Below are 25,496 nucleotides of genomic sequence, written 5' to 3'. Positions count from 1 at the left end.
TCCTGTATCATACTTACCACATTTCACAGTTTTGTTATAAATACGAGGTTAGGAAAAGTTATTATTCCTATTTGATCAAGAAATAGTTATTGAGTATTAACTATACACCAGACACTGCACTAGGCATTAAACAAAACACCAAAGTAAATCCATGCTTTCACAGACCTTCCATCATACCAGGGGAATCGATAAGCAATAAATGTAACAAATAAGTATATTAAAAAGCTGTAAGTGCTATATGAAAAGGAAAGAACAGAGAAGGATTACGAGTGAGGGGTGGAAGCTGAAGGTGAAATTTTAAATAGGGGTAGGATAAAGCCTCATTGAAAAGGTGACATTTAAACAAAGGCTTGATGGAAGAAGGTAAGAAAATTAGTCATTTGTATTATCTCTGTGGGAAAAACTAGTTATTTCCCACTAGAGGGAATAACTAGTGCACAGGTCCTGAGATAAAAGAGTGTGGCTGATGCACTTAAGGAACAAGTCAATGTGGCTGGAATGGAGTGAGCAAAAGGGAGGATGACAGGAGATCAAAAAGAGAAGAGTAGGGAGATGCAGATCATGTAAGACCTTAAAGCCCAAGGTAAAGACTGGCTTTTACTGTGCAAGAAACAGGAGTTCAAAAATTTGGTGGCTTGGGAATTCCCTGGTGGTCCGGTGGTTAGGACTCCGTGCTTTCACTGCTGAGGACCTGGGTTCGATCCCACAAGCCACGTGGCAAAAAAAAAAAAAAAAAAAAAAAAATTTAGGAAGCTTGCCCAAAATCCTGTATCTAATAAATGGTGAAGCTAGGATTTGACCCGGGATTTCTAGACTCTCTACACTTGTGTTCTGCTATTCCAATTTGCCACTTATTAGCCCACAAACTCCCTCCAAGGAAGTCTGAATTTAAATATCTTCAAAAAGCTAACTTTATAAATACCTTCTAGGTTAGAGATGCACAACCTCTCCAATTAACATTTCTAATCCCTCACAACCATGAGAATTTACTAATCCTAAAGTCTAATCTAAATCCTAATATCCAGCCTATTTTTTGTTAGATTACAAACTCCACCTTCCCCGTAAATGAGACAAGATCAAGAAAGCTTTATTAGGAGACGTAAAGCATGACTTTCAGGTTCAAGTAACGATAACCTGAATTACTTTTAAAAATGTATACTAACCAGATGTGGAAAAAAAACAAGAGAATGGCTCAGGAATGCCACAGTATTGTCATTTTCCTTAATAGTTTACTGTTAGTATTAATAACAATTAAGTTCACATGTAGTCAAAGAAGCTTCTGCAATTATTATAACTCTTTGAGATCTGGGATTTGATCATTTCATACCTCAAAATTAACAAAATATGTGTCCTCATTCATCTGTTGCTTTTGGTACTACAAGCCAGAACTCTTGATAGCGTCCTGCCGGTTGATGGCAACTTACAGCAAACACCAGAGGATTTGAGGGAGACATCAAACATTACTGAGATACCATCTAGAAGTATATCAGACTGGTTAAGCCCTTAATGACCCTGGGTCACTCCTTTCCTACTGAATAAACTCAAACTGTATAGGGATATTTCATATATCCATAAAATAGAAGATAAAAGATGGAACATGAAGAGGGAGCACTTCAAATCAAATCTACTCTTCAGAGGCTTTCATCACTACTACGCAAATATAGGAGGCTCTCTGCTTCATGGACTCTGGAGCCACCAAAATCCCCAACCAGTACCTACAGAAAAAACATCACAGGGATTACTGAAGATAAACTATATATGGCTAATAGAAGCTTCCCCCCACCAAAGCCAGTTCTTTTCAACAGAAACTGAACTTCCTTATGTATCCTTTCCCAGGCTTAGCCAATGCAAGAGAACTGCAACTTTGTGTGGCACTGCCTGATAGGCTGGATTTTTCCTGAGCAAGAGGTGAACAGCTTTATGCCAGGACTAGATTTATAGTCAATCTGACTGTGTGTCTTTTTTTTCCTTCCCCTCTAAACTGTCTCAGAAAATGCCTGGCTATTGTGCCTTAATATGTAATGAAGCAGAGCTTTAAGTACTGCAAGTGGTCTGGAGAAGAAAGTCCTTCAGTTCCAGTATGGCTCAAATCATGATTTCTCTAGCAATTATTTTAATCAACCAAAGCTGGTTTGGCTTTTCTCAATGAACTAAATAAGCATCCTGAGCTGAGTGCAGAGGGGCTACTTGTCAGCATGACTCCCAATGAGGTGGCTAACATGGAATATGCTCCAGTCTAGAAACCAGGACAGCACAGCTGCTGTTCCCCTAAATATGCACCTTCAGCTTGGTGGGTGGGGGAGGTAAGGAAGGAAGGAAGAATCAGTAAATTGAAACAAGAGGGACATCGCTGGTGGCGCAGTGGTTAAGAAGCCGCCTGCCAAGGCAGGGAACCCAGGTTCGAGCCCTGGTCCAGGAAGATCCCACATGCCTCGGAGCAACTACACCCGTGCGCCACAACTACTGAGTCTGCGCTCTAGAGCCCATGAGCCACAGCTACTGAGCCCACAAGCCACAACTACTGAAGCCCACGTACCTAGAGCCTGTGCTCCGCAACAAGAGAAGCCACCGCAATGAGAAGCCTGTGCACTGCAACGAAGAGTAGCCCAGGCTCTCTGCAACTAGAGAAAGCCTGGGCACAGCAACTAAAACTCAACACAGCCAAAAATAAATTAATTAAATTAAATTAAAACAACAACAGGCCTAGTTTACATACAACATACTAGATAACGCTTAATCCAGACGTCCCAGCAGAAGATTAGGATACTATTATTGACACACTGACTCTTCTTCCACACTGCTGTTCTCTAAACAAAACCCAACCTGGACATCTGGCCAGGCCCAGCTTGGGGGGGGGAAAGGTGGGGGCGGTGGGTGGTAAGGAGAGACATTAGTCCAAAAAAGGGGAGGCAGGCAGCACACAGACTTTTGAATGTACTTTAAGACTATGAAATTCAGAACAGAATTCTCACGTTTCCCTTCCCCACCACCCTACGGCCTTATGCTGAACACAGCAGTAAAAGTTACTGCCATAACTTGCATCTGAAGTGCTGATCAGGGAACCTGGTTAACGTTGTTCCTAGACAAGTATTTGAATGTAGCCTCTGTTCAGACCCTACTGGGACTGCCTCTAAACAGGAAGTTAACAGACATCACACATAGGCAGGGAAGGCAAACCACAGTGTCATAAAGATGGATTCTGCTGTCTGCTACTCATCACTCTCACCTCATCAAAAGTGTTCTCAAGTCAGGAATAGGCAGGACAAAAGTCCATAAGCCTCACCTCTTCTCAAACTGGGTCGCTCAGCCTAAAGGTCCAGCCTTCTGATTCCTGCTAATTAATACTTATCTACTTCATTCCTTACCATGATGACTACCACTGCCACTAGACTAAAAAACTATATTCCTCTTAAAACGGAACACAGTACTACCAAATCAGTACTCCCATTAACTCGTTATTTATACAGCCCATCTGCTTAAAAAGCCCAAGGAAAGACTATTCTTGACCCAGCCCATTCCAACACAGTCAGAGACTGAATATCAGTCACAAAAAAGCAGCACCATTTCCAACAGGTGTGGGCCTTCCCTCAAAATATATTGAGCCTGTCCATAGCACCACCTTTACCAGCTCCAGCAGTAGCCTCTTTCCCAACCAAGCACCAACAGAAATGCTACTCCAAGACAATACTCTACCGAGACTGCTCCAACACCAAAAATATGAATCCAAATGGTTATCTCAAGGAAGAGTTTAAGTCAGTGTATCAAAGAAGGAGCAGTAAAGTTAGCACTAAACTCCCAAATAGGATAATCTCCAACATACAGACAACAACATATAGACAGCCCGCTGCTGCAAGAAAACAATCAGAAGTCAGCTGTACTGGGACGGGGACTGGATGGCTGGAGAACACAGGTGAGAGAGAGACTTCTTTTCACTTTGTATCACATGCATGCGCTGTCTTTTTTAAAAATAATTTTGAGAGAAAAATGTTTTAAAGACTCAAAAGCATCAGCTCTTCTTCCAACACAGATCTGTTCAACGGGCTTTTACTCCAGCTGCTGCAAGTTCAAATCTCTCTTTCAGTCTGGCCTGAAAGCACTGCTCTTTTCCTTTGCTGAAACACACTACGTTAAGCATCTCCCTGCTCTCTTCACACGCACACAAAAGCCCTCTAAATAATCATTTATCAGAAATGAGAAAACTGGTTCTCGGAAGGCTACCTGATTCTCCAGATGACAGCAGCAGAAAAGGCTGATAGCTAGTTCAGTTAGCATCCACATGCCACCCACCAACCATCAATGCCTCCATCTCCACTTCAGTGCCAGCCCTATGAACTAACACCTTGTGTGCGGAGGGAAGCTGATGCCAGGGAAGAATCCAAAGAGGCTACCATGCCTTTATGAAGGGGGAAAGGGCCTGGGCCGGCGAATGGCACCGAAAGCTCTGCACTCATAGGAGTGGCTAGCTCCTTAGAGCAGGGAGGCAAAAAGTACTCTAAGTCCGGATTTGGTTTAGGAAAAGGTAAGTTCTAGCTCCATCGACCCTCAGGCACTGAACTGGGATACAGGTCCAGTGGGTCCCAGAAGCCCAGCTGAAGAAAGCGGTAGTTTAGTCCTTACAGAACACAAGTACCCACACAGGCTTAGACAATTCCCTTCTAAGGGAGGACGAGGGAACGGTGGACGATGAAATAAAGGAGTAAGGTTCTGCGCTCCAGATTCCTTCGCCTAAGAAAGGTAATCATCCCGTGCTTCCTTCACCCTTAAGGATCCCCCATTTGTCCCAACCGCCAGCAAACACAAGACTGAGAGCAGGGAGCGGCCCCCGCACCCTGAGGGCACCACTGGGGGTGGAGAGAGTTAAGGGGGGGCGCGCTAGAGAGGAAGGAGGGGAGCATGGCGGGCCTGAGGCAGTGAGTGAAAGCGGGGAAGGCGGGGGAAACGGGGCGCGAGGGAGGGGAGAAAGAGTAAAAGGAGAAGAAATGAAGGGACACGAGCTGGGGGCGCGCGAGGCCGAAGTGAAAGACCGGGGCGCGCGCGCGGAGCGGGGGGAGGGGATGAGGTGAAGGGGGAGAGCGAGGCGGGGGCGCGCGGTGCCGGGGTGGGGGGAGGGGGGACGCAAGGCGGGGGCGCGCGGGCGGGCGTCGGCTCGCGGGCGCTTCCCCTCCCCCCGCCCCTCCACCTTTCCCTTCCCCCACCTCCGCCACCACCGCCTCCTCCCAGCCTCCCTCCCTTCCTCGCTCCTCACCGCCCCCGGGCGGGCGGGCGGCCAGGCTGGCCTAGGCCAAAGCTCCTCACCTGGCGGTGGCGGTGTAACTCCCGGCTAGCTCGCCTCCCCAGGCGGCGGCGGCGGCGTCGAAAAAGGAAGAGGCGACGGCACAGTAGGTTCCGGACCCCGCTGACGGGACCGGGGGCGGGGGTGGGAGAGGGGGGCGGGCCGGACCCGGGCGGGCGGGCGGAGCAGACACTGCGGTACAGACGGGGGCAGCGGCGGCGGCGGCGGCTGCACCGGCGGCGGCGGCACCACACAAACAAGGACGCTGATTGGGCAGCTGCCAAGCGCCTCGACTCCGCCTTCCCCACACGCCACGACGCCCATTGGGCGACCTGAGCCGGCCTCCCCGCCCTCCTCTTCTCGGCCATACCAATAGGAGACGGGATGCCGGGGCTACACCCCACCCTTGAAGAGTGAGTGGCTGGAGAAGTGATGATTGGCGTACTTAAGACCCAATCGTAAACGGAGGAGGGGGATGGTCTAGCGGGGGCGCGTTAATGGGTACCTCGGCCAGTCCCAGACACATCCGGGTCTTCAGCAGCCCATTAAGTGTCGGGGGTCAAAAAATCGCTTCAGGCTGCAACTTTACCTTAGAGACGTTTTGGTCCCCAGGCAGCCGCCGTACCCCAGTATATCCCAAAACCGGGATTCCCCTTTGGCCTGTTCTCATTCTTCCAATTCTAAAGATGGAGACTGGCGAACGGCGCTGGGCTCTGTGTTGGGTGGTGTTTCATCCCGACAGAACCCAGAAATTTCACGATAGAAGTAGCTTGAGGCGCTCGGGCCTTGCAGTCTGTTTGGGGCGTGGCCTGACTCCGTCTGCCAAAGGCCTTGAGCTTCCTGGTCTTCATTGTATCCCAGCATGGTCCTGTCGTGACTGAACCACGACAGGAGAAAAAAAGGCAGCTAGCCAAACTGCTGAGAAATTACTCCGTGCAGAGCCCTCGCAGCTCCTCTCGGGATCTCTTGGTCTTGTCAGGTTCACAGTGAGGGAAACAGCCTCCCACTCCACCGACTCCACCTAACTCGAGGCCCAGCTCCTGCTAGCCTCCCTACTTCCCCAAAGCAGCTAGGCCCACCTAAACTCTCAGCGTTTCTCGAGCACTTACCACAAGTATTGTTCTTGAGCATCTGAGGATAGGGACCAAGTATCAGAGTCAGTGTGTTGAAGGAATAATAATAGCTAACGTTTTGGGAAAAGAGACTGAGGCACTGTGCTATATATGCATCCTTTTTTATTCTTTTAAGAGCTATGCGTGGGTTATTTTATTTATTCCTCATAACTCTGTGGGGTAGATGCTGTTATCCCCATTTTACAGATGAGGAAAATGAGGTACAGACCAAATGACTTGCCCAAAGTTACACATGGTAAGTGGCAGAGCTGAAATTTGAATCCAGGTAGATCAAGAAACAGGTTCAGAGAGGCTAAGGAACTTGAAAAGGTCAGACAGCTAATTAGTGACTAAGCAGTGGTTTGAACCCAGAAATAACTGGTTCCAGAAGCACTAGAATGTGTTTTTCGAATCATTTAGAAGTCATGCTGTGCAATAGAAATGAAACTAATGAAGACTTGTCCACAAAAATACAGGTGGGCCCCCGAACACACACACGTGCAGAGGCATGCCCCAATTCTAAAGTGGGTAAAACACCTTCTCTTTCCAAAAACATGGTCTCTGGAGTCCAACTGTCTGGGTTTGGATCTCTTACCAGTTGTGTGATTTGGGTGCAAGTTACTTAACCTCTAGTTTCTATGCCCTACTTTCCCTATCTTTAAAATGGGAATGCTTGATGAGTACCTAGTTCATAGGGTAATGGTGAGGATTATAAAATATACATTTTAAATGTTCAGAGGGGTACTTCCCTGGTGGCACAGGGTAAGACTCCACGCTCCCAATGCAGGGGGCCTGGGTTCGATCCCTGGTCGGGGAACTACATCCCACGTGCATGCTGCAACTAAGAGTTTGCATGCCACAACTAAGGAGCCCACGAGTCGCAACTAAGGAGCCCATGTGCTGCAACTAAGGAGCCCGCCTGCTGCAACTAAGACCTGGTGCAAACAAATAAATAAATAAATATTTTTTTAAAAAAAAGCTCAGGATAGTGCTAAGCCCATAGTAAGTACTCAGTAAACATAATATTAACTATTACGAGAATTTTCCTCACTTTTCCAACAATTTCACCCTCTTAGTTCAAAATTCAGCTTCGATTGGTATTCTACCTGTAGTACCTTATACCACACTGAAAATTATGTCATTTTAATTCCTTCACTGGCTCGGTTATTTCACACACGATACAAGACCTATTATGTGACTAGATACTCTTCTATGTGCTGGGGATATACAGTAAATGGGACAAAGTCACTGCCCTCATGGAAGGTACAGCCCTCTTTCCCTAACCTGCTGCTTTGTCCATTATCAGTCTAGTGCACTCTCTGCTGTCTGAAGGGCCATTCTTCAAGGGCTGCAAGGATATGAGAAACACAGTGGTGGAAGATACCAGCCTGAGGAAGATACTAGTGACGCCTGAGAAAATGCCTTTCAGCAAAATTAAAATCAGGCCGTGGAGGGGAACTTTCAATCTGGAGTGATCAAGCTCCAAGACAGACAGGTAAGCAAGGCCACTGGTGTAGTGGACATGACTTTGCCCTATGCAGGCTCTGTTTGTTCATTTTCTTTTTGTGGCTAACATTTATTGAGTGTGTTTAGCACTTTATGTAGATTATATAATTAATCTTTGAACAACCTCCCCAATTTGCAGATGAGGAAAAACTGAGGCACAGCAGTTAAGTAACTTGTCTGATGTAATAAAATTAGTAAGTGCCAGAGACAAGATTTAACTAAAATTTGTCATACTCGAACCTACACACTCTAAAGTCAGGGAAGAGAAATGCGGCCAGGTAATTTGAACTTATCCTGCCCCTCATACAGCTCCCTAAGCCACAGGACAGAGATGTCAGATGCTGTGGTGAGTACTTTGCTATTGGAATCCCCAGATACTCTCGTGGTTAAAGAATTCTGTAGTTCCACCCATCTGACTATAGGCCTGTTGAAAACTGAGAAGCATAAGCTGGGAGGCAGAGTCATCATTATCATTTGTGAAGCAAGGGGCCCTCTAGACCAGGAAGACTGTATGCTCTATTAAGGTAGGGACTGAGCCCCAAAATTCTTTCTGTAATTCCAGACGGTTCAGTGCACAGCTGGGCATGCTACACTCAACAGAAACATGTTTTCAGGAAGGAAGTCACTCAACTTTGCAGAAGGTTGTTGGGGATGATACAGGGAAAGTTTGATTCTAGGGAGCGAGGTCTGATCAGAACCTGGGGTGACATGAGGGTTCCCCTCTGAAGAAGGCATCTCCTAGTCCCTGGCAAAAACAGATGGCATTTCCTAAGCCCCTCCTTTGCAGCTCCTTTAGGACACTGCTCAAGTTAGGATGGGGACGCATCCTCTGGCTTGAAGGTCCCAGAATTCAGAAGTAGTATGGCTCTCTTCGTCCACCGATATCCACCCCCAGGAATTTGCGCTAGAGGCTCATGTAAGTTATTTCCTCCATTGACACTCCTGCCCTCCTTCCCCAAGATATTTCTGTTTTGTTGACTAATTCCCTTTGGTAATTGATTTTGCAGCTCTGTTAGGAGTGTTTCCTGTGTTTATTTCATTATATAGGAAAGAAAGGGAGAACTCCGAGTGGACCAAAAGGATTAGAAAAATGATGCCTGGATGCCTGATGCCCACACGCAGTGAGCCCCTTAATCCTTGCCCCTGTCTTCCTGGTGCTGGCCCCAGGCTGAGACCCTGGTTGGAAGAGTACTGCCTTCAACTAGAGCAACTAAGGAGGCCTAGAATGAGTTCCAGGGCTCCCAGGATGCGTGAGAGCTGCCCTGTGGAGGTACTGGAGAAGTTGGGAGGGGGAAGCTGTGGGGAGAGGAAAGAAGGCAGAGATGAGCTCAGGGCCCCCAGAGAATGGAGTCTTTGTGTGGGGTACAGATGAGGGACAAGGGGGTGATTGTGTGGGAGGGCCGGAAGTACCACACAGACTGGCACCACCATAGCCAGCACCGGATTCACCCCTCTCCTGCTCCAAGAACTCCCTGTGCCCCAAGGGACCAGTACCAGACCTGGTCAGGGAAAGCAGTGTGTGCCTGAAGGCAGCAAGGGATGAAAAGGTGGAAAGGAGGATGTGCAGCCAGGAGAAAAAGTAAGGTATCCCCCACCATTATCCCAGACTCAGAGAACAGGAGGCGGAAGAAAAAAGACAGAAGCAGCTTTTACTATATTACATCCAACAAAACTTCGCAAGGAACAATCCTTATTGCACAGTCAGGGCCCTGGGTGGGTGAAGCATTCCCCAAGGTGGAGTGGACAGGAAGGATCAGGACTAGAGGGGCACCGATTTTTCCTAAGGGGACCCTGGGACTCCTCTAGCTCCCACCTCCTAACTTTCAAGGAGCTACAAACCACTGGACCATGTGGCCCCATTTCCCTTCTCTTTCTCACTGTCCATAAGAACCTCATAAGCAAGGGGGCTGTGGCTCCAGAATAAATAACTTAAAATAAAATACAAACACTAAGGTAGAAAGGCATGGAGAGCCTTGGGCTCCTTCGGCAATTCTAGGGAAGAGGGACCATCATTGGTGGGGAATGACATCCCTCCCTCCCATTCAGGGCAAAGGCTCAGTAGCTCTGTATCTTTCTAGTTGTTTTTTAAAACAAAAACTTCTAACATGACCAGGGCAGTGCAGATCTGTGGGTACCCTGGAGAGGAGCTCCTGGTATAGGATGAGGCAGAGCAGAGACGTGCCAGCTCCCCCCAGGCCTCCTCCAACATCAACATGAGCACAGAGGGCAGGCTGGAGACAGGGGAATGGTGACTTTCGGGAACAGTGGGTCCCTCTTCCCACTGCCCCCATTCAGAGCCTACGGCTCGGCATACTTCCCAGCCTATTCCCAACTCCTCTATGAAAGCAACAGGGAAGCAGGTTATCTCTAGAATCCATTCTCCCTCACCTCCTCAGCCCAGGCTGGAGAAGGAAGCTTAAGGGTCCCTAGCATTCCAGAGGTGCTCCAAAATATTTTCGGCAGTCAATGGCCTTTGGGGTGGGCATCTGTGCCCGCCGCCGCCTCAGTTCCTCCTTGCCCATGCTGCTGGCCAGCTTGTTAAAGGCGGACTTGTACTTCTTGTCGAAGGCCACTAGGAAGGAGGGTGGAGGTAGGTCAGTATATTAGAATTCCAAGCTTCCACACCTGGCCCCAGATCCCTAAACTCCTCAGCCCCCTGCCTGCTCCCTCACCTATGTCCACGTGGTCCTTGCCCAGAGCAGCCAATGTCAGGAATAAGATCTCACGGTAGATGCCCCTGGAGTGGAGGCAAAAGAGTGTAAGTGAGATAAAGGGGGTATGGAGCCCGGGACCCACCAGGGACCTCTCAGATAGGAACACGATACCTCTGTAGGTGCAGGCCAGTGGGAGGGGGCCCTAAAGTTTCCAGCAGGAGCCCTATTGCCTTGTGCACCTCATTGAGACCGACGTGGCGCAGCACGGACTCCAGCAATGCTAGACTAAGGGATGCAGGTACTGGGCCTGGCCATACCACCCGCTGGGGGATCTGGCCTGGGTGAAAAAAAAGAAGGTAGCCAGGATTATTGAGCCCTCTAAGTCTGGGACCTTCCCCTTCCCATCCTAGGCCAAATACCAGACTTACTGTGGACCCTCCAGAGCACATAGAGAGGTGGGCAGCTATTGGGGTCAGGGGTCAGGACATCCCACAGCAGCCGCACCTGCACAGATGCTGGATCAGGCATTATCCAAGGAGATGGGGCCTGCAGGGAGCCAAGATAAAGGAGAGAGGCTCATGGGGTGGGAGGCAGGGGACAGGAAATGAACAGGCATTATTCCAAGAGACAGGAACATTACAGGACATAGCCAAAGAGAAGAGAGAAAGAAACTCTTGTTCCCCGTGGGAATGCAAGCTCTATGAGAGCAAGGACTCTGTTTTGTAACCTGCTACATCCCTAGTGCCTAAAACCCTGCCTGGAACCTAAAAGGTGCTCAATAAATACTGGTGCAGTGAATAGAGCAATAAATAGATGAACATTAACAAATTACTGTCTGGGTACCAGGCACTACACTAGGTGCCTTAACAACAGCCCTTGGTCGGGGGGTGGGGGGGCGGTGCGGCGCTTATGCCATTTTACAGATGAGAAATTGTAGCTCAGAGTAGTGAAGTGAAAGGGCCGGGAGTCAAACCAGGTACAACCAACTCCAAAGCCTGTGCTCTTTCTATAGCACTGAAGACACAGAGTACTGAGAAACAGAGCTGGGAGATGAGGAAGCAGGGACCATATCAGGGAACTGACCTGGGGAGGTGGGGGCCCATCACAGGAGGCCAGCACCAGGCATGGCAGAATACTGGGCAGGCGTAGCCGCTGGAAATACCACAGAAGGTTCCAGAAGATGATGGGGTGAGCAGCAGGCAGCTCAGGCAACGCGAGCACCTCACTGCCCTCGTTCTCTACCAGCGACTCCAGTTCCTTACGCAGCACCAGGGGGCTCAGATATGCCCATGCCCCACTCTCAACACGCCGGGAGGTACCCTGTCAGGCACAAAGCAGGAGGGCAGTGGAGGGCATGTACCACGGCCCCATCCTCAGAGCCACAATCCCCACTGGGCCACCATGTCCAACAGCTTCTGGGACGTCCCTTGCCCTCAATGCCTACCTCCCCCCAGCACCACTGGGGCCACCCACAAGGCAACACACACACACACACACACACACAGCTCGTGCCCGTTTGGCCCAGCCCTTACCCCCACATGTCCGTTGCAGAGCTGGGGCTCATCCAGGGCAAGGCAGAGCCTGCGGTCACTAAGCACAGGGCCCGGACCCCCAGGGACAGGAGCATCTTTGCTGCCACTGGCACCAGCAGAGGCAGGCTTGGGGCTGGGGGCACTGCAGCGAGATAGCAGGTGGGTCAGCCCTCGGATCTCCACCTCCCTGCCCCACCCACAGCACTCGCCCTGCTTTGGGCACCTTGGTCGGGAATCAAAGGTCTGGACACTGAGTAGGGGCACAAAGGGGCAGGTGCAGAAGGGACAGGTTGTGTTGAGGTTGGAGTCGTCAGGTGCCCAGCCAGCCATGATCTCCTCATCATACACCAGGGAATCACAGGCGCGGCACAAGGAGCAGCTAGACAGCAGGATCTGCAGGCAAGGAGACCCCGGGAAGCAGGCCCCTTTTGGCCTCTAGGCTCAGGAGCCCGTGCTCCTTCCCCAGCCCCTCTCATCTTCACATCCCAGCCCAGGCTCCTCCCACCTCCTCCCAACCCCTGCCTTTGACAGAGTGAATGGGTGTGGTGTATGTGTGTGTTCAAGCACATCTGCGTGGGAGGGGTTATCCTCACTTCCAGGGAAGGTGGCTGGAAGGATCCAGGGGTGTCACTGAGGCGCTCTGAGGAATGGCGAACGCTCACGCTGCTGAGAGAAGATTCTGAGAGGTCCCACTCACTGCCCAGAGAGGCTGAGCTCTGCCATTACATGAGAAAGCATAGTTAGCCACACCCATGCTCCTCTTCACCCAGGATGCTGGCTTCAGCCACCCCTCGAGGCCCTCTCTGGGCACTCCTGGTTAGCAGCTCCTCCCCAGGCCTCCTGGTGCTAAAGTGTCTGGACCCTCCCCTCACTGGCTACCTCGGATGCAGTGGATCCAGGGCGCTCCCGGGGGCGCAGAAGGCTGTCCATGGGGCTGCGGCGGGCTGGGGGAGGCAGGTCAGGGGGCAGCTCAGGTGGGGGAACATGAGAGGCAGGGGAGCGGCGGGAAGGAGTGAGCAGCTGTTGGAGGCGGGCACCCAGCCCTCTTCGGGGGGTGCTGGCCTCATCCTGACGCCAGCCAGCCTTGGGCACCCGCCCACTTGGCCCTTGCAGGGTTTCAGTGGACTGGGTACTCAGGGCTGAGCCTGCGTCCCCTGGGCTGCCTCCAGGTGCCGGCTCCTCCCCGGTCAGGCTCAGGTCTGAGAGGCTTCCATCGTGCCAGGGCACAGGTGATCCCCGGGGTTCCAGTATCCCCAAGGCCTCTATCACTACAGGGCAGAAAAGAATCAGGGAAGATGGAGGCCAGCCCCTCCTCCAGGAACTGAGTAAGCACAATTCCTGGTTGTACAGACTCTGGCACCACAGCCCCCACCATAGTGACAGTCCAGGCAAGATTCCCTCAGCGCCTACAGTGCCCACCACAAAGCACCACCCGTCCATCCTGGCTCTGGCCTTCCCCTCTTTCACTGGCAAGTGGTCAGGGAAGCTGACGGGGCTGAGGGTTGGGGTGTGGGACAAGGGCACTCACTGTGGGCCACGCCAGCCTCCACAGTGGGCTGTGCCCCTCGGGCACTACCCAGGCTGCCACTCTTCACCAGGCGCCCCATAGGCGAGGCAGGGTCCCTCAGGCTTCGCCCAGCCCAGGTAGTCTGGCGCTGAAGGGGGCGGGTAGGGGAGGGGCGCTCCAGATAGGGCTCTGTAAAAGACAGAGGGGGTTGAAAGGCAGCCAGCTAGAAACCCAGCCCCCAGTTCCAAAACAGAACTCCTTACGTGGACCTGGATTTACAGGGCTCCTCCCAGGCAGAACTTCATCTGTTTTGTTACCAGCCAAGTATAGTTTATCCACTCTGAGAACACCCAGTGCCAGCCACTACACCAGCCCCAGCTCTCCATGCCTATCCCCCTGCCCATGTCACCAGCCCCTACCCACCTGTCTGGGAGCCGCCTGCCTCTTGTGCTGCCGTCTCTGCCTCCTCCTCCTGCTTCTGACGCTGCCACCGCTGCCGCCGTTCTCTTAAGGGCTGGCGGAACTGAGCAGCCCCCAGGACCACGTTCCGGAGCTTGGCCCAGCGCAGGCGCCCACCCGGTGTACCAGACGGCCACTTGCTTTCCAGCACGGCCTGCCAAGCACAGTGCCCATGAAGATGGCCTACTTCCATACCCTGGCCTCAGCCTGACGCCAACTGCCTGACCTGGAGCCCCAGGGACCACCTTCTCCTCCAGACATAGTGCCTAGGACTGTCCTGCCAATGGCTCAGCCAGGAACAAGAGCCCAGAAGAGACAGTTGGCAGCTGCTACCCTGAGGGGTTCTAGAGGCAGCCAGAAGCAGTGGAGACAACCTGGATCCAGACTCTGCTGTTTATAAACTATGGGCTTTGAAGAAATCGGTTCATTTTTTTGGTCATTAGTTTCCTCATCTAAAAAACAGGAAATATAGGTTAGTATCACGGTTGAGGGCCTGAATTCAGGAAACATCGGCATGCCTGTGTGCATCTCCTAACTCCCTAACTCACTCACTGTGGTACCTCGGACACGTCACTAAGCCCCTGCAACCTCATGGCCTCATCTGTAAGATGGGGACAATAATCATTCCACTTCATGGGGCTGTGGTCAAGGTAAAAGGACTTGATGTGGAAAACGTATTTGGAACAGTGCCTGGCACATTGGCTCCCACTATGAGCTATCGTCAGGAGGCGGCAGTACTCGCCCAACCTCCTTGTCAGGGGTGCTGTGGGTGAAGGTCAAAGCAGCCAAGTATGGGAAAACCATCTGTAGGTGCTAAGGCACTAGAGGAGCACAACGGGGGACAACGGTGACAGGACCTTGTTGGATTGTATGGGCCCGACCTCCAAGGAGAGGGGAGAGCAGCAGGTGCCAGGGAGCAGCATCCTCCCCCCACACACACCCAGCACAGGCTTCCATCCCCCCCCACCCCAAATTAGGTACCTTGTTATAGTAGCCGTAGGTGATGGTGTTGGGCACGATGCCTGCCCGCCGCATGTCCAGCATGACCCGCACGGACAACACGGGCTGTCCATAGTGTGAGCAGAGCTGCATCAACACCCGGTAACACACCTGGGCCAGGAGACACGTAGGATGAGAGCGGACTCGCTCCCAACCCAAATCCTCAAGTCTCAGCGAGCACCCTTCTCCAGCCTCCCCAATTCTCACAGACTTCATGGGCCCCTGGCAGCTCCTGGGCTTGCCTCAGAGCCACCTACCCTTCCTGCTGACCCTGCCACCCTGCAGTCTCTACTGCTACACCCTGAACATGCTCATTAATTCAGTGAATGTGATGAAGCACCTGCCCAGCTCTCAACTTGTGTCCGTGCTCCCCATCTGCTTTCCACGGTCACCAAGTTTCCCTCTCACAGCCCCCATGCCTGCACAAGCCCCTGGGACTGGGCACGGGTGCCCACCTCGTCGGGCAGCACCACCTTGCGGCTCTCCATCTGGCGCAGCACCTGGTAAGCCGTTTGCAGTGCCCGCACCCTGGAGGGCGCCGACCGCACATAGGCAGGCAGACACAGGAACCACAGCCCATAGCAGTGGCCCAGCAGGCACTGAGCCCAGAGCTCAGGCACAGCTGCTGACTTCTGCGCCATCCGCTGCGCGATCTTCATCTCCTACATAGGGCAGGGGACACACCTGGGTGAGTACAATGCCAGGGCAGGGCAGATCTTAAAATAGTGTAGGAGAAGCAGCACCCTCCCTGAGGAAGGGTCTGTGCACTGACGAGGCGGGAGAGATGCTGCACACACAGCCCAGGATCCCCAAGCAGAGATGCCTAGCTTGAGCTTGGGCAGGTGCCCTGGAAGAGGCAGCAAGCCCCTGGTTTCCCAGAGTGCTCAGAAAATGAAGATGAGGATGATGACAGTGGTAACAATAGCTAATATTTCATGTGCCTTTTATGTGCCAGACATAACTGAAACCTTCCAACGACCTTACGGGGTAAATACTATTATACCCATTTTACAGATGAAGAAACTGAAGCAGCAACCCTTGGCCTGAGCCAGATGCCTCTGGGGGGCCCACCTGCGGGTTACCTGTTTGGTACGGCGAGGGGCAGGACTGCTGGGGGCACTACGGGATGGACCTGGCACAGGCAGAGCCCCGGGTTGCTCTTGAGGAGACTCAAACAGCTCAGCCCGTAGTTCGGGGAACCCATCGTAGCTGGAGGGGCAGAGAGAGGCAACATCAGGAGCAGTCGGCACTAAGTCAGCCTGTAGGGCCTCACAACAAGTGAGGGGACAAGAGGCTCTCACCAGTACTGGGGGGTAGATTCACTGCCCTCTGGCACCGGCGGCTCCTCGGGAGGTGTGATAAAGACAGTGAGCTCACTTCCCGACAGCTCCTCCAGCTCCACCAAGGGTGTTGGCTCCGGCTTCTCCTGCTCTGGGTGGACCTGGAGCAGGATGGTAAGAGAATGAGCATCTCGCAGGAAAGCACAGCCACAGGGAAGGAGGTAGTGGGTCAAGATTCCACCAAGGCCCTGGAGACAGAGCTGGGGGATGGAGTGAGGAATGGGAAGACGGTATGTCTATGAGGCCGGTCACGTATGCTGCATAGGCTGTGCCCTGTATAACTCCAGGGGCACCATCCCTGCCACAGATGAGATGTAGAGTGTTTATACCTGGGATAACAGAGACTGCCAAGAGGAGAGCAGAGGGCAAAGGGCATGAGGAGAAGGGATAATGCTCAATACCTTGTCAACACAAGAGTCAAAGAATTCCAGGGCAGCATGCCGAGCAGAGCCAAAAGAACATTCCTCAATGAACTGCGAGAACATCTGTGTGTGCAGCAGCTGGGAGTACAGCTTGTGGCTAGAGCGTTCCCGGGATTTGAGGAAGCCTGACGAATGAGAATGGGGCAGAGAGGAAGGTTACCAGGGGTCCCTACCACAGGCACCCCCTTCCGAACCCTTTTCTTGGCTCCCTGCCAACTTGGCGTCCAAGGCCATCAAAGCCATCCCCTCTTTGGCCCCTCTGGCACCACTACACCACATGCCAAGCCGAGCAGCTCAGCTACCCCAGCACCACAGTCCCATGGAATCCCTCCCTTTTATCTGTTGGCCCCTAGGACCTCAGCCTGGGGAGTCTCCAAGGGAAGAGAGTTTCGCCCATGGGGGTGGCTCACCCCAGGCGTCACTGTGTCCCCACCAAGCCCAGGGCTTCCCAGAGGGCAGGGCCACAGCTGGTTCATCTTTGTACCCTTATCCCCTCTCCAAGCCCAGAAGAGCATACAGCTCAAAGCTGGTGCCCACAAAAACGTGTCCTGAGTGAAGGAACAAGAAACTGTGTGATTCCCCGTCCCCTCGGGCTTCCCCATGGAGCCCAGCCCCTGGCCACCCCTCCCGTGACCCCCTCCCCAAGCAGAGACAGGCCCCCTTTACCCTGCAGGAAGAAGAGGTTGTCGACATCACGAGACCCCTCAGAGGGGGCCTGGGTGAGCGGGCGCAGGAAGTCCCGGTAGCCCTTGAGCAGGCAGGCCATGAAGCGGAGGAAGGCTCCCTGCACCTCGCGCTCCAGCCGGGCCCGGCGGCCGCACACTGCCTCATAGTCTGTCAGCAGGAATTCCAGGGAGGCCTCCTCCTCGGGTCTAGTATATGCTGGGGACCAGGGCAGCCTGAGAATCAGGGCCAGCACCCGTAGGGCTTGCCTCAACCCTGCTCTTCACACAGAAGTCACTGTTGCTACCCCACCACCGGCAGGTCCTAACAGACCTGGTACCAATAGTAACTAAAAAGTTACCTTCAGGGACCTCCCTGGTGGCGCAGTGGTTAAGAATCCACCTGCCAATGCAGGGGACACGGGTTCGAGCCCTGGTCCAGGAAGATCCCACATGCCACGGAGCAACTAAGCCTGTGCACCACAACTACTGAGCCTGCGCTCTAGAGCCCACGAGCCACAACTACTGAGCCCATGCGCCACAACTACTGAAGCCCACGTGCCTAGAGCCCGTGCTCCTCAACAAGAGAAGCCACCGCAACGAGAAGCCTTCACACCGCAACAAAGAGTAGCCCCCGCTCGCCGCAACTAGAAAAAAGCCCGCACGCAGCAATGAAGACCCGATGCAGCCAAAAATAAATAAGTTAATTAATTAATTTTTCTTAAAAAAGAATTTACAAAAAAAAAAGTTACCTTCAGGTAACCGTTTCCAGCCTCCCCAATGACAAGCTCAACCTCCCTGACATGTTCAGGAATATTAATGTGACATGCGCTTCCCTCTTGCTTAAACTGGAATTTGAATTCCTCTCACTTCCACCAAATGAAAGCCTAACTCCTCTAACCTCCTCAAGTAAGGTCAGCTCTCCACAGGCCTCCCCAAACTGGAGGCTTAAGGTCAATGACAGTTTCCAGCCTCCCACCCCCACCCACGCTCCTCACTCTGATCCAGCTGCTGGTACAGGTTTGTCAGTGTAGCCAGCAGAACCTTGTAGGGTCTGCGGGGCAGGATCCGAGGGGAGAGGGGCTTCTTTTCCTCAGTCCTGTGAGATAAACAGAAGGAAGAAAGGGTGATGGGGCTCCTCGCCAGCCTTCTCCACGTTTTGCCTGAGGCTCCTTTTGAGCAGGTACACTGCATACACCACCCCTCTCCTGCCCCCACCTCGAAACCCCCTGGACAAGACCCAACCCTCTTACTGGAAGAGTGTGTTGGTATCAAGATCAACACAGATGACATCCGCAGGCGGGTCATGCAGATCGAAGTAACTGGAGTGGATACCCACGATGAAGGGCACAGGGGCGCTTAGCACGTCTGCCAGCACTAGCGGGCACAGCGGAATGTAGGGGCACTGCCAGTGCAGCGGGAAGATCATCTAAAGCATCAGGGAGTGAGGACCAGTGAGCAGGGCGTAGGGGCAGCAGGAGAGGGGGCCTTGGCCCTGGGGGGTGGTGCCTGTTGAGAGAAGCTGTGGGAGTTGGGCTCCAAAGAAGAGCTCCTGACGGAAGCTGTATGTCCTGTAGGTCGTGCCCAAGGGTAAAAGGCTGAGGAACCCTCCCCAAGAAAAGAAAAGTAAGGAGAATCTAGGTAGAGACCGGGGCATCAGAAGGAACACTCTAGGCAAGGCAGTCTGGGCACGGTAGCACTCACAGAGACGAGGGCCTCGCAGACGCTGGTGAGCAGGTCCGGCCGCAGTGAGTGGACTAGTAGTTTGTGCTCCGTGAGCACAGCCAGCAGCAGCGTGATAGCCACCTCAGGGCCCAGGCTCTGCAGCAGCTGCAGGAAGCTGGCACCACTGCGGGCAATGCCAAGGTGGGGGAAGAGTCAGCAGGAGGCCTTTCCCTAGTCACTGGGCACAGACACCACCTGGGCCCAGCCTGCATAGACCTCAACACCTGTGCCCACCTGCCTGGCACCTACCATGTCCTTGGTCATCAAAGCCCCCCCAACCTGGGCACATACCTGAGGGGCAGGGGTGAGGACACAGGCTGGCAGAGGAGCAGGTTGTCATAGGGAGACATCTGGGAGACAGAAGAGCCACAGGTCAGGATGATGAAGACTAGCCCCTGGCAGTTCTCCTCCTCCCATCCAGCCCCAGCCTCAGCCTCAGCTCTCACCTGCACCAGGATGCGGGGTCTCTGTGGGGAAGGGAAGGGGACATTGTGAATGAAGTGGGAGATGTGCCTGGGGGAGAGAGGGTTCCAGTCAGAGGCAGACTCCCAGTCTACTCCATTCAGCCGCATTTGCTCTTCTCCTTCACCTGTCCACAAAAGCCTTACTCCTCCCTGAGATCCACCTTGAGACTGGTGTCAGCCATCAGAGCCTCCATTATGTACAGCATTTATGCAAATCAGAAAAGAGATTCCCTCTGGGCCTGCACAGCCCCTGGCCAGGACTTAGCTAACAAGTGTAGCCTGGATTTCAGGCCCCACTCAGCCCCTCAGCCAGGGGCACTTTTGCAGTGGACCAACTCTCCAGCCACACACTACAGCCCCATCCCCACTCCTCTGCCCACCCAGGTCCCCTCCCCCCCCACCGCTCCAGCCTAATCTCGTCCATCACTCCTGGCCTCCCGAGATCCCCTCATAACCCTTCCCAGTGTCGGGGAAGTTTCGTGCTCACGCTTCCAGGGGCAGGCGGTGGGGGCCTGAGATGGAGTAGCGGTAGAGGAAGGTGAGGAAGGCGCGGAAGGCAGGGAAGGCAGGCCAGCGGGACAGCACAGCGATGGCACGGCGGCTGCGCACAGCTCGGCCCCCCAGTGCCCGGCCCCGCTCCACGGCGCTCAGCAGGCCCAGGGCCCGCGCTTGCCGCTCCGAGAGCCTGGTCCTCGGGAATGCCTCGTAGAACTGCAAGGCAGCACCGTACACCTGGCAGGGGCAGAGGGGCAGTCAGGCGGGCCCTGTGGAGCCCGGACCCCTGACCACACTCTGCACACCCACCTTATCACCAGCTGCACCCGTGAGCACAAAGGTGGAGAAGACGGGCACGGGGTACTTGGTCTGGGCAGGCCAGCACTCGATAGTGGCCCCCATGGGCAGGCAGAAGACGGGCACTGACTCGGGCAGCGGGAACGCCTCATTGTCCTCCTCTGGGTAGCGGCCCAGCAGCTCTGCACCCCCGGCAGAGTGGGGGTACCCAAAAGGAGTAGGGTCCATCAGACTCCAGGGGAAGGAAGCAGGGGATCCCAGAGAAGGGCCAAGCGGCAAAGGGGAGGTGAGTTCTGTGGACACTGAAGGTACCAGCCAAGAGGCACCAGGGCAGAGGGACACAGAGGGTCAAGGGGTTGGAGAGACAGAGGGGCTACTCACCTGCCTCATACACCAGCGTGTTGGCCTTGGCCAGGCCCACCTTGTAGCACAGGTACACTGCTGGGCCCCACTGCCCCAGAAATGGCAAGAGACAAGCAGACACACAGCTAACAAAGATTTCTGGGGTTCATTTTCTCCACCACCCCTACGTGGTCTTTGTCTTTATAACTCCCACTAATCCCAGTCCCCCAAGACGAGTCACGCCTCTGGGCCCCACCCTGCCGTTAGACGCCTTGGTCCTAGGATACCCTTTGTGCCCAGGGTCCACACCATCACACAGAGATGGTGCAGGTCTCAGTTTCTGGCTCAGGGCCCTACTCACCATGCCAGGGTTGAGGTTGTGGGGCAATTGGCAGTAAGTATGAGGCGTGACCTCGCCCTTGCCGGGCAGCACCAGGCAGAGGTCAGTGATGCCCAGGGCATGCAACCCTGCCCCCTCTGCTGCCCGCCGGTAAGTGAGGTAGGTGCGGGGGTGCCCAGGGCCTGGAGGGGCCAGGTTGGCTGAGTGGCTGTAGGGTGTCGTAGCTAGCACTTGGAAGCCAGGCTTGAGACGTTCCTTCCCCTCATACAACACCCTTGGCACAGAGAACAGAGAGAGATGTCAAAAGTCCAATACAGAGGAGAAAGACCCCAGTCCTACTAGGTCTGCCTACCTAGTCCTACCTACTCAGCCTCGTCAAACCCCAACACCAGGGCCCACTTCTTGCTGAACTCTGCCCTCCAAAATCCTGTGCCCCTCTTCTGCCCTTGGCTCTACTTCTTGATCAGTAACAATTCCTCAAACCTTCCATGGTTCTCAAGCTCATTAATAAATACTAAGAATAAAAGCTACCATTTATTGACTCTCTGCTAAGTCCCTTATATGGATTATCTCATTTAATCTTCTCAACCACCCTATGAGGAGGTATTATTTTCCCCAATTTACAGATGAGGGAAAAGGCCCAGAGGGGCTCAATAACCTGCCTAAGGTCACATAGCTAGCAAGTAGCAGCACTAGTTTATGCACCCAAATCTGTGTGCGAACTAAGTACGCACAACTTCAGGCCCTTCTCCCTGGCCTCTAGCCCACTCTCTTCCCATTCCCATTGCACATCCCTCATCCCATACCCCTACCTCTCCCTGCCTCACCCCAGATCTCCCAGCCTCCCTTGGTGCCAGCATGGGTAGGTGCACACACCCCAGCTCAACGAGGGGGGGCCTGTCACGCCCCCTCCGGTAGCAGATGACTGGTTGAGTTCCACCCAGGAGCCCAGCACTGAGTTCCAAGGGGTGGCCCCCGGCAGAAGCCTGGATGCATGTGTAGCCCTGGGGCACCTCCTCGCCCAGGGCCCTAGTGATGACTGCCACATCTGTGATGGGCTCAGCTGGCCGGGGAGGGCGAAGGGGCCCGCTGGGTTCAGGGACCCACGTTTCCTCAGGGATGGGTGCTCCGTTCCCTGCAAGCCCAGCTATCACGAAGTAATCCACCAGCCGGGGGGGCCGCTCCTCCGCCATGGCCCCCCCCTCACTCACTGCATCTGGAATGGTCAAGTGGGGGAGAGATGAAGCAAGGAAGGCTGGTGTTGCCATGGCAACCAGGGAGTCCCCCTCTTGCTTCCCTCCTCTTCCTAGTCCTTTCAAGGAAAAGCAGGATCAGTGGTCAGCCAATCCTAAACTCTCCCACCTGTGACATCACCAGGCCCTCACAGCCCACCACAGCTCCTTAAAGAGACCAGGACCCTCCCTCTTGGTGGTACCAGCCCTCTTCCCAAAGAACCCAAACTCCACTCCACCGCACACAGCTAACCTGGGCTCTGACATCATAGTTTCTGTATCCCTTTTAAAGACCCCACCCCGCTTCACTCCCTAACATAACAGAGATCAGTCTTTTCTGTAATGGCCTGCAATGACATCATTCCTTCTGGCCATGACATCATGCCAACTTTACATTCTTTTTATGGGTTTCTGGCCTTCCTACTCTAGTTGATATTCTAAGAACCTCATGAGCCAGCTAATATTCTTAAAGAGCCCACTTCTAGGTTTCTGTGAGGACTCCACAAAACCCAATCCTTAAGCGTCTTTTCACCAGATTCAAGTGTCCTTTTTTCCTAACTTAGCTCCACTATCTGACAAAAAAACCCACTGCCCTCCAACCTCCAGGATCCTTAGGTATCCCCAGTTAAGTCCAAAGCAGCAGTGGGAGACAGTCCCAGCAATCCCCAAGCCCTCCTCCATGGAGCCCAGAGACAGAAACAGGCTCACAACGGGTCTTCAGTAACTCTTCTCACCTGCCTTCATGGCCCAACCCCAGGGAGTAGGAGCCCCAAGGGTCCCGGGGTGCCCCAGGGTGCAGAAGCTGGGAAAGAGCTTGGTGGGTGGCTTGCAGCTGAGGACCGAAGGCGTGGGGGCCGCTTCAGAGGGGAAGGGAGGTGACTTCCTGAAACAGCGGAGGGGAAGCTGCAGCTCAGCGGAAGCCAGCCTATGGGTGTGAGAGTGTGTGTGTGTGCGCGCGTGTGCTGGGGGGGGGGGTACCGTTGAAGGTGCCAACACAGCATCATTCCAAGTTGGAACCTTAGACTAAAGGACCCGGAGCAAGGCAGAGGAGGCTCAGACTGGATCCAGGATGTACAATCCTACCTAACCTCCCACCCTTGCCAAGAGAAGAGGGGGCAAAGGAATCTCAGTAGCCAAGCTGGCTCTCCTTAACCTGGCCTCTGGCCACACACAATACACACACCAACTCCAGCTTAATTTAGTCTCCACATCTGCGAGGTGAGGCCAGGAGTTAGCGTCAGCCTCCTGATTTAGCTCTGGGACACAGCCCCATGCCTCGTCCCGTGCTGGCGAATGGGAGCCCTATGCCCTATGCCCAAGGCAGCAGCGGGAGCCATGAGGTTGAGAGCAGCAGAAGAGCGAGTGGCCCCCATCGGCAGGACCTCCGCACCCGGGCCTCTCCTCACCGAGCCAGGGAAGAGTCCTGCAGAAGGCAGCCCTTTCTCCCTGGGGAACGCAAGGGGCAGGGGCGCCACTCCGGGTCGCAACGCCCAGAAGCCGGGCGGCGGGAAGTTCGCGTTGGGGCAGAGGGCGCGCCGAGCGGGAGGAGGCTGAGGAAGGAGCAGGAGGGCAGAGAGGAGCGGGCGCGCAGGCGGCCGGAGACATGACGGCAGCAGCGCCGGCCGCCGCGTGACCCGAGCGGAGGGAGGGGTGCTCGAGCTCTAGGACCCGCGGGCGCAGGAGGGGTGCAGGGCGCCGGGGAACTGCTAGCTAACTCCGGGCTGCGCCCTCCCCTCCACTTTCACTTCCCCAGGAGAGAGGAACCGGAACCAGATGTGCAGCGCCGGAGAACAGCTGGGGGAGAGCCCCCGCCCCGCCGGCGCTCCCTCCCTTCCTACCCCGCCCCCCGCCCCGCCCGGTCCAGCCCCTACCTGCCTGCCCCTCGACGCCCCCGCCGGCCGGCCCGCGGGCGGGTGGCTCGGAAGGCGGGTTGGCGGGCCGGCGGGCGGCTCGGCTACCCGGCCCCGGACATATCGCACCCGACTCGGGCGCCGCTCCCGCCGGGGTGACGAGTGAAGGAAGAAGAAGCGGCCGAGGGCGCCGGGGCGCGGGGCGCCGTGGAGGGAAATCCGGGCGATCCCAGCGTCCCCGCCGCGCTGCGCCACGCGGGGACTGTGCTGCCGCGCCGCTCGCTCGCGCCGCCCGGCCCTTCCGGCTCCCGCTGCGCTGGGGGCCGGGTGCTCCTCCGCGCGCCCCGCTTTCTCTGCTCCCCCCACCCCCCCTCCCCCCTCCCGGACCGCGGACGCCGCGGCTCCCCCCCACCCCCAACCTCCCAGGCCGGCGGCCGTGACCCTGGCAGCGCCTGCCCAGCGCCCGACCGCCTGCAGCGCGACCTCTGGCGGCTGGGAGGGCCCCTTGCACCCAGGCGGCTTCCCACCAACCAACCATTGCCGCAGGACCCTGACCCCTGAAGTCTGGGGCGCACTTCCGTCCCACCCTCGGTCCTACTCAGATGTGGCTTTCCTGCCTGGATGAAGGCCCTGAAAGCCTAGTTTGCGGAGACCCAGGTGGCTGCCCCTACTTCCAGGTTTAGGGCACACTGCATTCCCTTCTAGCCTAAGCCAGAAGCTCTCAGTTCTCTTTTCTGAAAATGATAACAGTTTTGGAAAGAGTAAGAGGAGAGGCCAGGACTGTAGAGTGTGGGAGAGCAGAAGAGGTGGGGGTAATGGAGAAGGGGCACAAACTACTCTTCTGTGCTGCATGGAGGAGAGAATAGAGGGCAGAAGCTCAGATGGTCAGAGGGCTAGCAACCCAAGCCAGAAAGAGGAAACCTCTTCAGAACAGGTTAGCACTCAAGCATCTGAATGAATGAGTGGAGAAGAGTGGGGAGGGTGAAGTGAATTCATGCATTGTGAGGGGGCAGGAATGAGACCTAGGAGCATGGGGTCAGAGGCTGGCCAGGTATCACAGCTAACTTCCAGGTCCTCTGGGCTTAAAGGGCCATAAAGAAGAGGGAGCCAACCTGAGACCTACCTGGCGTCAGTAGTTTTTAAATCCTCTCTCCTTGGGAGCCTTAGCACTGAGGCCAGCTACCCCCAAGAAAACTGGTATCATTCTACCATAAAAATCCAGAGCCGAGAGCTCAGCCAGCAGTCACCTCTTCATCTCCTGACTCACTGCCAGGCCCTCAGGGTTG

General features: G+C 54.4%; 2 protein-coding genes across 9 annotated transcripts in view; both read right to left on the bottom strand.

The window, feature by feature from the left end:
* Positions 1–5,515, bottom strand: part of GATAD2B (GATA zinc finger domain containing 2B) — an 84,530-nt gene extending 79,015 nt beyond the window's left edge. For all 4 annotated transcript variants that reach the window (XM_081225911.1, XM_081225912.1, XM_081225910.1 and 1 more), the window contains exon 1: positions 5,296–5,515. The gene's annotated coding sequence lies outside the window, so the exon portion shown is untranslated. The remainder of the gene's footprint in view (positions 1–5,295) is intronic.
* Positions 5,516–9,519: 4,004 nt separating this feature from the next.
* On the bottom strand, positions 9,520–24,561 carry DENND4B (DENN domain containing 4B). 5 transcript variants are annotated; one of them, XM_081224066.1, is made up of 28 exons: positions 24,232–24,561; positions 22,005–22,344; positions 21,150–21,402; positions 20,828–20,897; positions 20,459–20,628; positions 20,142–20,386; positions 19,637–19,703; positions 19,482–19,540; positions 19,170–19,314; positions 18,719–18,894; positions 18,464–18,564; positions 17,470–17,685; positions 16,783–16,928; positions 16,343–16,482; positions 16,124–16,250; positions 15,497–15,703; positions 15,024–15,152; positions 14,007–14,196; positions 13,605–13,772; positions 12,956–13,344; positions 12,670–12,792; positions 12,300–12,469; positions 12,077–12,218; positions 11,628–11,864; positions 10,973–11,090; positions 10,716–10,881; positions 10,563–10,627; positions 9,520–10,462 (listed from the first exon to the last, which is right to left on the bottom strand). In XM_081224066.1, exons 2-28 carry the CDS (start codon positions 22,319–22,321, stop codon positions 10,317–10,319), a joined length of 4,482 nt encoding a protein of 1,493 aa, XP_081080192.1. In that variant the 5' UTR covers positions 22,322–22,344; positions 24,232–24,561; the 3' UTR covers positions 9,520–10,316. The 5 variants fall into 5 exon arrangements, with proteins under 5 accessions (XP_081080192.1, XP_081080190.1, XP_081080193.1 ...); XM_081224064.1 differs by lacking the exon at positions 24,232–24,561 and adding an exon at positions 23,767–24,121; XM_081224067.1 differs by lacking the exon at positions 24,232–24,561 and adding an exon at positions 23,095–23,320.
* Positions 24,562–25,496: the final 935 nt, after the last annotated feature.

The sequence above is a fragment of the Mesoplodon bidens genome, assembly GCF_964165515.1.
Source record: "Mesoplodon bidens genome assembly, chromosome: 2".
Classification (NCBI taxonomy): Eukaryota; Metazoa; Chordata; class Mammalia; order Artiodactyla; family Ziphiidae; genus Mesoplodon; species Mesoplodon bidens.
Note: the sequence above shows the minus strand (reverse complement) of the source record. Positions and strands in the feature narration are given on the sequence as shown.